Source organism: Falco rusticolus, chromosome 6, assembly GCF_015220075.1.
Source record: "Falco rusticolus isolate bFalRus1 chromosome 6, bFalRus1.pri, whole genome shotgun sequence".
Classification (NCBI taxonomy): domain Eukaryota; kingdom Metazoa; phylum Chordata; class Aves; order Falconiformes; family Falconidae; genus Falco; species Falco rusticolus.
This window is the reverse complement of record NC_051192.1, coordinates 19,617,626-19,630,628: the sequence shown is the minus strand read 5'-3', so window position 1 is coordinate 19,630,628 and position 13,003 is coordinate 19,617,626. Positions and strand designations below refer to the sequence as shown.

The 13,003-nt window shown below is 39.1% G+C and overlaps 1 protein-coding gene across 2 annotated transcripts in view; it reads right to left on the bottom strand.

Moving 5' to 3' along the window:
• The window catches only part of MSRA (methionine sulfoxide reductase A), a 293,366-nt gene that overhangs the window by 144,071 nt on the left and 136,292 nt on the right, over positions 1-13,003 (bottom strand). For both annotated transcript variants that reach the window (XM_037391311.1, XM_037391312.1), the window contains exon 3: positions 7,539-7,658. In XM_037391311.1, the coding sequence (XP_037247208.1) occupies positions 7,539-7,658 (120 nt within the window). The remainder of the gene's footprint in view (positions 1-7,538; positions 7,659-13,003) is intronic.

Below are 13,003 nucleotides of genomic sequence, written 5' to 3'. Positions count from 1 at the left end.
AACATAAACTTAACCTTGATTAAAGACGTGGCAGAACCCCTTAGCAGAGAAGCTGCCATCCCTTGCAGACAGGGAGTTTTTTTGTTTTTCAGGCAATGGTTGGTAAAAATATTTATTCTCCTTTTTTTAAAAAAAAATTATGAATCTACAGAATACATTCCTATATCCTACTATGCTAAGGTGTAATGAAGTTTTCTTGGTCAACAAGAAGCTCTTCTGTTGAAAAACAACATGTCAGTAATGTCAACGTAGAAAATTTTCTAGGTAGAACTGCAATATAGCAGGTAACTGCATCTGTTATAATTCTTGTTGTGTTGCAGCAGCACCTGCTATCACCTGTCCAAATGATTTTTTTTGAAGTAAAATCGGTACATCCATTTTATTTCATGACTTTCCAATTGCATCGAGGACAAATTATAGGTTTTAGGGTTATATCAAGGTTTTGTCTGCACATCTAGGAGGATCCTAGGACTACAGTCTCACGATTACAGACACAACTTACTCTAACTGTGGCCTAGTTAATGAAAATTGTATATTTTCTACAAAACCTTGTTCTTCAATTGCTACAAAAAATATACAAAACACTAATATCCACAGCACATGACATTAACTTTGATCAATACAGTATTTTGTACTTTGATTGGATGACCTTTCCTTCCTTCTTTACAGGTGGACCAGGCGAAAAAAAAGGGAGAAGTGGAGCAATTGGCCAATTGTATCAAGGCACGTTGTACAGATCAAGGGCACGGTGAACACTGATATTCTTCACAGAATCTATAAGTCATTAAAATTCCTATATCCTGTTCTTACAAGAAAAAAAAAAGAACAGACAAAGGCACAACAGGAATCTATTCTCTTGACAGCGATTTAATAATAAAAGAAAATGTTCTGAGCCATTCTCATTACTGCTTGGGAACTTTAATCTTGTGGACTTAGTTTCTGTTCGTGAAAACCTTCAGATCCCTTTATAAGCTACAGAAAGGGAAAGGAATATTTGTAGTTTAATTATACAATTAAACATTTTGGAGAGTCAGACCCACTCTGAAATAGTGTTGCGATGTCTAAATGAAGGGCTTTTCAAGTAATATAAGGCACTGTTCTCAACGTACCGGTCGCTTGTCACAGGACATTCATCTGTATTTTGTGTGGAATGGGAAATCTGAGATTGAAGAAATATTCTCCCATATTACATTTTGTCTACACTGCTATTAATAACTCATGAAAAATGCTAGTCAGATTTGCTGTTGTTGGTGTTCATGATCACGCTGTTTATGCAGGGGCACGTCAAATAAGCCCCAGGTCACGGAGCCAACCCCCCTGCATGCATCTCCATGCTCAAAGCACAGACATGCCAACCACCAACCTGCTGTGGGCTTCACTGGTCGCCTCGCCCGCTCTTTCAAGTGTAACTAAGATGAAGTAGAGATGGAATTAACTTTGTAAATCATCAACTGACCAAAGGGATAGGAGGTAACAGAGCAAGAAATTTATTTTGCCTTTCTCCACTCTCTTCCATCAGTTATTTAGAAGTCTTCCAGGTGAGCTCTGGAAGCCTGGACTTCTTAAGAACTGGAACTACTACATATAAGAATCAGTCAGAAGACTAATTGGCATGCAAGACACAACACTATCCCTCAGAAAAATGTGGGTTTGCTGCACAGGAAATGTGAAAAAACTTCACAATCTAGTGTTTTATGCAACTTGAAGCAGAAACGAAGTCCATGTAGCATAGTTTTATATTGCATTGTTAATTAGTAAGAATTGTGATTTGTGTACAAGAGACTGCGCTTCAGAAAGGTACTGAGAATTGACTAGATTACAAAGTGGTTTAACTAACTAAATATACGGCTGTGTTCACTAAGCCCGCTAACTAATACTGGATAATAAACAGGGATATTCATCTATTTTGCTTACATTACAGTCATGGAAGGTAAGCAAAGAAAAAAATTCAAAACAAAATAAAATTACCTGCTTAGATGCTAACAGCTTGAACCATAAGCCTAGAAACTGCCCTGTTTTTAAGAAAATCATCGTTAGCTGCATATTTTATATGGTAATTGTATATAACCAGTTTATGAATAACAACAGCAGAGTTTTTCCCTTCTGATTTCAGTGCCACTTGAGCTATGCAGATTTCAAAAAGCTTATGAATATACAGATAAACAGAATTGTTCTGAACATCTGTAAGCAAAATATGAAAAGATTTTTCATACTGAATGAACATCCTGGGTTGTCTAATGCTGGCCAAAAATGGTGTATTTATGTATTAGACTAAAGCACTGAAAATAGCTCAAAATCCTTCACGCACTCCAGAACGCCTTTTCAGGTTTTCATCTATATGGTTGTCACCATAAAATGTAAAACTAATTTTCCAGCACTGTATTCATAAGCTTCAAAGTAACTCAATTATCTCCTAAACATCAATTCAACAGGGCAATACCGCACCAACTGATAGGAGAATCTTCAAATGACCTGTCCCACATCTGATCGGGGTAACACCAATCTAACCCCTTCAAGCAGAATCGTGACTTTCCCCATGCCCCAGTGGAGATGTGAATCATGCTGCTGTTCAAAGCGTAGAAGGCTGGAGGCTTGCCCTTAGAAGCTCGAGTTTTCCTGGGGTACCAACAGAGTGTTGTAACAGGACAGCCATCACCTGGGTGCTGTAAGAGAAATGGTGTCCCCTCACACAGCTTAGTACGAGGGCTGCAGATCACTTCTGCTTCCCGGTGAAGTCCATCCAATGAAGATGATGGCAGAAGACTGCAACACCGCGGGTGTGGAAAACAGGCCTGTGTTCACTTGAAGCAACACAACACTTCCTTTCTAGAAAATCAACTAAAAGCATGAAGAAAAGAAACATCACTTTCTTGTTTTCTATAGAAGATGCTTACTCAGAACTAACAAACATAGTATAAAGAGTGAAGCGGAATATTAAATTGCAATCAATGTGGTCCAAGTCTCCATCTCAGTAATTCCTCAATACAGTAAGATCAGTTGTATTTAAGGAAATGTCGTCCTCAGAGGTCTCCAAACAAAGAATTATTTAAGATCACTATGGAACATCCTAAATACACAAGAAGACAAAATCCTTTGTAGGCTCTATAAGCCAGTGTACACAGAACATACTCCTGTCCCTTTTGGCTGCTGGTACATCAGCAAGCAGGAACTTTATGTCTTGCAGTGCAAGGAAGATCAGCTTTCCAAGCAGAAAGCTGATGGATAACTCATCTGACTAATCTGGTGGCCTTCCATCATGAAATGACTGTGGGGGTGGGTAAGGGAAGAGCAAAAGATGTCTCTCGCTTCTATAAGGCCTTTGGCACGGTCCCACACAACATCCTCATCTCTAAACTGGAGAGAGATTGGTTTGATGGATGGGCTGTTCAATGGGTGAGGAAGGGACTGCATGGCTGCACCCAAAGAGATGCAGTCACAGCTCAGTGAGCAAACAGAGACCAGGAACAAGTGGTGCCCCTCAGGGCTCTGTATGGGCACCAGGACTGTTCAGTATCTTTATTAATGACACAGACAGTGGGATTGAGCACACCCTCATCAAGTCTGCGGGTAATACGAGCTGAGTGTGCAGCTGGTATGCTTGAGGGAAGGGGCACCACCCAGAGGGACCCTGACAGGCTTGAGAAGTGGGTCAACATGAACCTCATGAAGTTCACCAAGGCCAAGCGTGAGGTCCTGCACCTGGGTCAAGGCAGTCAACAGTATCGATAAAGACCGAGCGATAAATGGATTGAGAGCAGCCCTGCAGGGAAGGACTTGGAGATACTGGCAGATGGAAAACTAGACATGAGCAAGCAATGTATGCTTGCAGTCCAGATAGATAGCCAGCTGTATCCTGGGCTGCAGAAAACCAAGCGTGGCCAGCAGGCTGAGGGACACCATTCTCTGCCTCTACTTTACTCTTGTGAGACCCCACCTGGAGTGCTGCATCCAGCTCTGGGGTCTGCAGCACAAGAGAGACATGGGCCTGTCTGAGCCAGTCCAGAGGAGGGCCACCAAAATGGTCAAAAGACTGGACTACCTCTCCTACAAAGAAAGGTTGAGAGAGTTGCTGTTCAATCTGGAGAAGAGAAGGTGCTGGGCAGACCTTACCACAGCTCCTCAATCTACAGAGTGGCTCATTAGAAAGATGAAGAAGGACTTTTTACCAAGGTCTGTAGTGACAGAAGAAGTGGTAATGGTTTTACACTGAAAGAGGGTAGATTTAGATTAGATATAAGGAAGAAATTTTTTACAGTCAGGGTGGTCAGAAACTGGAACAGGTCGCCCAGAAAATTTGTGGATGTCGTGGCACTGGAAGTATTCAAGGTCAGGTTGGAGGCTTTGAGGAACTCGATCTAGTGAAAGACATCCTTGCCCACAGCAGGGGGAGGGTGGAACCAGATGATCTTTAAAAGTCCCTTCCAACCCAAACCATTCTACATTTTTATGTTCTATGATATATAATGTGTATGGATCAGATGATCGATACCTGATCAAAAACAGCGCACGCATCCAAGAATCTCCAAGAACAAGAGATTGGAAAATCTTATGCCTCAGCAGCCACACGTTCCCCTGCCTCCATGAGATGTAGGCAGTGCATATGCACATAAATTAACAGTGCATGGCCTGTGTCTTTAGCTCCAATAGAATCATGGATAGTAAATGTACATATAGATACCTTAGATTTTAATTAGTTGTTCACATATAAGCATCCAGTTACTTTGGAGATGTCCAAGGGCAGCTGGGTCATCCACGAAAAACTGCCAGATGTGACTATAGCGTGGCACGTGGCATATTCCCAGGCATCTCAAATGGCATGAAATCCTACATTTAGGCAACCGAATCAAAAAAACACCATCGTCTGATGTGTTTTGAGTGACCTGAGCATGGACAAAAGAGTAAATCCACACCATTTTGCCTGAGGCCTAGCTGACAATGTGCTTTTAGAAGAAGTGTTAAATGTTTCCTCCAATGAACTTTTGCTTGTTTTCTTCTGAGTAGAGTGCCAGAAAAGTGTTGGGTTAAAATAACTCTCCTGCACAGTTCAGCATGGGCTGAAAGCAAAGCTCAAAGACTTGCTGGACTGTTTAGATGGCTCTGATGTCCTTTCGAGAGCTAGATTTAGAGGACATGACTGTTAAATGTTTACCATAGATATGATCCTGCCAGAACAGAGGAAAAAGCAAGTGGCAATCACACAGTGCATAAGTGAAGTCTATTATTTCAAAAGAATTGTTCTTCCTAGTGAAAACTATGGCAATTAGAAGCAGTCAGACAGCAATATCTATGCAGAGGTACTGGGAACTCTCTTTAAAGACACTTCCCAAAAGTAAGTTTAAAGATAAAATAATACCTGCCAAAAAAAATAATAATCAGAGTAAGATCAGAATAATACAGGGCTAGAGGAAGCTAAGTAGAAAAACCATAGCATGTAGAAATCAGTAAATTCTCCAACTCAGCTCAGCTACACAGCTAGGAACAGAAGCATGCAGCACATACGTATCCCATTTATGTTCACACAGACAAGGCTATGAAATATGTGCTTATGCTTCTGGATATCTCTGAGCAAAAAAATCCTCCAGTGTCCAGCATCTGGAGGCATATAAACATCTATAATGCAAATGTGTATAAAAACAAGCACTAGAAAAATAACCTCAGCTGTGTTTTTGCACTACAAATCTAACTAAAAAAACTATCCGAAAATAGACTTCAAAGATTTTTCCCATTTCTTTATTCCAGCATTCTTATTATTTAATTACCATTTTTTTTTTCACTATTAATAAAATACAGCACATAAAGTAGCTACAAAAAGCTTTTTTATCTCAATCAAATGCAAAGCTCACAATACTATGGAGCTATTCTGAAATATAAAACTAGCTTATACTGCACAGAATTGAAAGGATGGTACATTTTTTCTACTTTCCTGGCTACACCATCTTTTCCTCTGATTGTATCTCCCCTTGGCCAACAGCCAGCACTCAGTATCTTAGGGGAACCACTCAACAGTCCATCATAACGACCCTCAGTGTACAGGAGCTGTGACTCTGTTGGGAAAGAGAAGTTGTGCTGCACATCCCTATCCTACGTAAATAATCTAATTATTTAATACCCAGGCCATTAAACAGAGTGGACAATAATTACCAGATAGCTTTTGGACCATATATGCATATAAAACTTACAGATAATGCAGGCAAATGATGAAAGTACAAAATACAAGACTGCAGAGTATTCAGAAGTAATGAATAATTTGGATAAACAAGACAGGCATCACTGATCCTGCCATAGATGATGCTTCTCATTGCCATGCGATGCAGGAGTTCTGGGTATCTATCCATCAGTTAATGCTAAAGGCATGTTATCCTTTTATTTTTGTTCTATAGCTTACATTTATATACACTGAACACCTGCACTCAGGAGCATGCCTACTGCTGCATGTTCCCAACAGAAATTATCCCTAATCTATATGGGGGTTTTAGCACGTATAAGGCAATTTTCAATTAGTACAGTATTGTCTATAAAATACAGGCATTTGGACAATGCCCTTAATAAAACACTTGAACTCTTGGTCAGCCCTGAAATGGTCAGGTAGTTGAACTAGATGATCCTTGTAGGTCCCTTCCAACTGAAATAGTCTATCCTGTTCTACCCTACACCACCTTAAAACACCTCTTTCCACATTTTTTACTATTTCCAGATGGTTTCTGGTTTTTTGGATGTCTTACTACACTTCTGCACCGTTGCTAAAGTGTCCATTGTTTGTGCCACTGAACTTTTTACACCCTTTTTATTAAATCCCTGTGACCTACTGTCAGTTACAACAGTGCATCAACTTCAGCATTTGGCATAAAAAGCGTTAGCAAGAAAACAAAACGAAAAGAAAACCTCCAAGGTGTTCCCCACCAAGGAGTATAGGAAAGCAGGAATTTGCTTTAACAGCAACATTAGTCAGTTGGCTGCCAGTGGTTCTCTGGTTTAGATCACAGAAAGAAACTGGATCACGTTATTAGTACTGTAGAAGGATTAGTACAAGAGTGCAATGAAAAATAAATGCAAGGGTTTGATATAGAAATGATAGAATGCTGTGCACTGAACTGTACAAAAATTTAAGGAATTATTAATAATAACACAAATGAGAAATCTAGACTTCTCTATATGACCTCTTGGTTACATGGAAAGAAAAAGAAAGAATGTGTGCTTTCTGATTTTTGTTCATACTCAGGTACAGGGCAAAAGTAAAATCAAACCCCATGCTTTTTCTAAAGAACACATTGGCATATTTGAAAAAGAATTCATTTCCTGAAGGTATTCTTTTCCTCTCAGAATATCTGTACATACATTAATTCATTAATTATTTGGAGATAACAATGGGAGGGGCATACCATATATTTCATTACAGTTCAGTATGCAAGGCTAATACCAAGGCTGACTAAATATCAAATCACTCTAATCACTGCAGTCACTCTTTTTACTCTTCATTGTCACCTGTAATCTGACAGCATTCCACTCACACTCCTTAAAAACCAAAGAGGAAGACTTACCTGAACAGACTTCTTTGTAGGTAGGATTTGGAGTATACCCTCCTGCGTAACCCACCTGAGTGGAGTAGACTCCCTTCTGTCTCCAAAATGTCCTCTCAGCTCCCCAGAAACAGCCCATACCTGAATATTGCATAAAGTGCAAATCATTATGTCAAACTCTGCTCAATACTAAATCACTCACTGGCAGCTTAATTGTTAACAGTCCATAGTGGAAGTAACATCTATAGGCAGCACATGATAGTCAAATGTTTCCTAAGATTATGCATAGGGTAACTATACTAAGAAATCCATTCTGCAACAGACCAGAACCCAAATAAAGCTTTATTTATGCTTCTGAATATCAAGATACCACAGAGGACAAATCTTATAACGGTTCAAAGGCCCAAACAAGGAGAATTTTCATGCACATCAAAAAAAAAAACCCAAACAAACTTGAAAGGCAATTGCACTATTTGTGAGGCACCATTTTCACTTTAATTGATTAGCAAGCTGTCAAAACACAATAATTTGTATTAATGGCAAACATTTATTTAATTTTCTGCTTTCAGGCATACGCAATCTTTAAAGGCGGCAGTAATAATGGATTAAATTATATGCTATACAGGAGGAAAAATGCTTTAGTTTAAGGATTTATGTATGCAGATATTTGATGTTCACACAAAATTTTGGTAGTTATTCACCCCCATGGCCAATTATCAAAGAACATCTGACCGTCAACAGGTGTAATTTAGCAAAAAACTCCTGGTAATAGGAATTAAGCACATTGTATGAAAGCGAGGTGAAGGAACAAACAAGACTAACATTCACAATTCTCTGATGGCTTAAACAGTTAAGCGACATTTAGCTCCAATTTGGAGGACTCTCTAGAGCTGAAACGTCAGGTATACTCTACTATTGTTTAGCTTATCCCTGATTATAGACGATGTATTTTCCCTTTCAGTGATAACATACTCCCTTTTATTATTCCCTTGCTAAAACACTTGAAATAAAAGGCAGTAAAAAATAAGCTAAATACTAAATACACTTAGAAATCAATGATCCACAGTGGGTTTTCTACTGATGATGCCGCAGTTATGACAGGTTAAAAAAATACAGAAATGTTGCTTCAACTAGAAGAGCAAAGCAGTCCCTTCTATCAACTATGATGGCTCAAAAAGGTGGGGTGTTTGGGGTTTTTTTTGGAAACTTCAGAGATTAATTTCAAATTAAAGTTGGAATTCATCAAAAATTACAGAAGTAATGACCCAGATTTCTCCTTCTAATTCAGGTGCTCAAGCAAACCACATAAATTAGGAGCCTAACCTGCTCCTGGACACCATGGGAAGAAGCAGGCACCTCCTGAGGACAAGTCAGCCCACAGAAGATATAAATTGCTGATCACACCACAGTCGTTCTCCCTTGACTACAGAGACAGCTATGGCTGTTACTTGGGTTCCTCAGTGAAATTAGGCTGGTGGCAAACTGCTGTAGGACCTTTCTTGAATTTCTCTCCCAGTTTTGTAGACAGCAATCAAGAATTGTTATTTGAGAAATTTTGCAGGCACTTGCACATCTCCTATCTAAGAGTGATTTAAACTAGAGTGTATTTCTGTACCTGATGTCACAATTTTACCTATTTTAGCCTGAGATGTTCTCCAGTAATGATGCCCCCAGGTCTAGTCAATTGATATGGGGTGAGGCATATTTTGCACATCACTCTGCCTATGTCGCACAGTACAAATGGCAGCTGTGGTCCCATCATTGTCCAAATCAAGAGCGTAACTAGAGAATATTGGCAATCCCTGACGCTCAGGTTTTCTTCCCGCAGAAGTCAAAGCATGTATGAGGGGCAGAGCGCATGCCCGTGTCTCATGGCTCACCCCAAGAGTCCAGTCACAGAGGAGAGGGATCCTAGCGCCATGAGCTGGGAGCAATCCTTGGTGCACTGTTAAGGTGGCCTTTCAACACATAGTTTAGACACAGCTTCTGAGTCTTTAATTTTTTGCTTAGAAGCATATTTTTGGCCACATTTCTCATACACACGTGTAAAACAGCATGCAAACGCAGGTGCGTCTGCAAGTTCCTTGTAAAAGTACCACATGCATCCTGCCAAAATTCCTGTCACAGCACATCTGAGTGATGTGAAGCATGTAGGCAACACTCGTGAACAATACTTTAACATGGGTGATGTGCAAATTCTTGATTTTTTACACTGAACAGGCATATAGTAACAAAGTTCAGAAGTAAACAGAAGCATACACAGCTTGGGGTAGGAGGGCAAATTTTTGTTAAAATAAAACCCCCGAGCTTCACCATTCCTGTCTGCAGTTCTCTACTGCTCATCCCTAGCCTTGGAGATGTAGCTAAATTTTGGCTATGTCTTCATACTGCTTTATCCATGAAGACATTTCAGAGGCATTACAGAACTAGACTGTGATGAAGAATCTGTTCCAAAAGTGCATCTGCTTTTGCTGAAGTCAACAGAGAAGAGAAAACACAATTTTTCAAAATCATGACTGAGACAATTGTTTAATTATGTGAAAGGCCTATTGTCTATCAAGTCTATCACAGGTTCCAAAAAAAGGTAATTCCATTCAACTGCAAGATAGTGACAAGTTAGGAACACAGCTTTTCCATGGCCATCCAGTCTAACAGAATTTGTTCCTTCTGATAATCATAATTTACTCTGTCAGCAAAAGAAAAAATTGTATTTATAGACATGCAAGTCCAAAAGAGGAAGAAGGCAGGATCCACTTAAATCTCACCTACCTTAAATTTCGATATTTAACTACAAACACTGCCCAGCTATTTTGCTTATTTTAGGACTGTCTGAACCTGGGGGTCTCAGAATTCATTAGGTTCTTCTCTGCTTCACATGACAGAGCTCAGCCAAGCATGTTCTCCTGAAAAAGCAGGCACCTTTCCATAGTTTTCTGGTGGTTGGAATTAGGCAGAGAGCAGAAGAGGGCATCGGAAGTCACATAGAAGTGGGCAGACTCAGGAGGTATATCTATATCTATATCTGTATACATATATATAGAGAGATGTATATACAAAGCTTGCTTTTGTTTTGTGTGTTGTTTGTTAGATCCTAAGTTTGGATCTGTACCTGTATGCAAAGCATGGAAAATAAACTTCAGCCCAACACTACTTGAGTGCTGTGCATCCTTAATATTCGAAGGGAAGTTTGAGCTCCAGCTGCCTAAAATCCCAGCTGTGCCTGCAGCAGATGATGCGGAGACCCTTGTAGAACGGACCCTGTAGCCAATTTAACACACAAACATTGGCTGGACAAGCACGCGGAGGGGTGGTGAATGAGCCGTTTCATCTATGCCAAGGAATAGGGCAGACCGCAAATTTTCCCCACAACATATTCCTAGCTTTTACACCTCAGTGCAAATGACTAACTCAAAACTGACACAACCCAGAATCAGGTTTGAGTTCAGATACAAGCCCAACTTCAAATACAAAGTAGAAATGCTCATTCTTTTCCTATTTATTTTAAGAATTTTAATGCTCAATAAATCCCTAATTGCACTGTCTGAAAGTACTGATCAGGGCAGTGGTCACTGACTCTCCTTGATCAATACATATTATTTAGGATTCTCTCACTCATAGCCCTCTCTGACCTGTTTATTTGACCTAGTGACCTACGTGCTCATCACGGTTTCTTTCTCTTTTTCTTCTTCCAGTTTATGTCTGAATTCATTCTGCTCCCCTTCCTCTGAGAGACAGACATTTTATTCTCTTGGTGAACTACTCTCATCATTTCTCAAGTACGCTGGCACCTTGCACAAACAATAAATCCTCACATCCATGAGAACAGATAAAATTGAAATCTTTGTCATAATAAAACAACCTGCTAGTAAAGGGACATAATTTACAGCAATACAATACTAAATTGCTTTCCACAGTACTAATACATTCAGCAGTTGATGTTTGTTATTCTGCTAAAGTGGTGCCACGTTGTACAGAGAAATTGTCATAAGGAGAGAAATATTAACAATAAAACCCCACATAATATTCTGGAGTTAAGACACATCAGTTCATGGAATGCCTCTTCTTCAGAGCACTTGGTTGCCTTAAGCCACGTTTAACATGAACAATGATTCCTGAAAGAGGGAAATAATCTCAGTTCAAGACTTCACATGCTCTTGTTGTACAAAAAAAAGTTACTTTCTTTAATTATTACTAGTCAGAAAAATGAAGAAATAAATAAATAAAATTATTAATTGAATAATAAAACTCAGAGGGGGAAAAAAACCCCAAAAACAGCAAAAACCAGTAAGAGAAGAAACATAAAAGCAAAATGAGCCACCCATATTATAATTTGAAACTAGAAAACATGAATGTGATTTTAAACTATTCATTAAATAATTTGCATAATCCCCAGTACTGGTGAAGTGAGTGCAGCTTTAGAGTTAGAGAGCTTCCGGAGGCATTCCTAAGACAAAGTAAAAAAAAAAAAAAAAAAGGGGGAAATACTGGGGAACATATTTCCAGAAAAAGTATTATTTGAACATAACGGGTATTGCAGAATAGTGTTGAAGCACTGAAAATATTTGTCACTTTTGAATTGCTAATTTGTAAAACAAAAACTATTCTTTTAGTGATGGGTTTTGACTGACTCTTAATTGGAATTTCAAAAGGTATTGAAAGATTCTTTTTCTTTTGAACTTCAAAACCAAACAGATTCAAATGGCAATCTTTAAAGGTTCATTCATCCCCATAAATAATACTAATCATACAATTTGGGAATAAACGCTAGTACCCCTATTCCTTTCCAGCATCCAGATCCATTTTCTCCAACTATTCTCTTTATGCACCCATAAACATATATATCTTCTGAACAACTCTTTTTGATACAGCCTTAGGCTCAGCCAAGGAACATGTGTTTCCATAGGCAACCCAGATCATTTGCGTATTTGTAAAAAATAGTTAGCATAAGCTGGAAATAAGCTGTATAAGTATTTTTCTAAAATAATGACAGCAAAGTCTTACTCTGATAAGAGAGATAAGCATCCCATTGTTGAAGATAATCTGTAATAATTTTGAGATACTCACAGAGATAAACTAAGCAGACTTGAACCCCAGGTGTTTAGTGAGATGAATAGCTTTAAAGATTATATTAAACATATTGACTAGGTCTCTAATGACTGCAAAAGGAGCTCATACATTCAGGGATTAATTTATTTGCCTAAATGGAGAAATCCAGGGTCATTTGAGATGCCTTAGGATATCCAAGACATCTAGCTACACAAGGCTGACATAAATGACACAGGACTCAGGAGAGACACGTGCCTTTCCTGAAAGGCATCCTGAGGCCAAGCAAAATGCTCCTGGACATCACAAATGTAATTTTGCATATTTTAAGGCGAGAGAAACAAGGCCATAGCCCATATGCAGACATTACAAAAACCTGAATGTCTCTGAAACTGAAGTTGAATCAAAGCCCGCAAAACACAGTGAGTTGTCTGAAAGTTGCC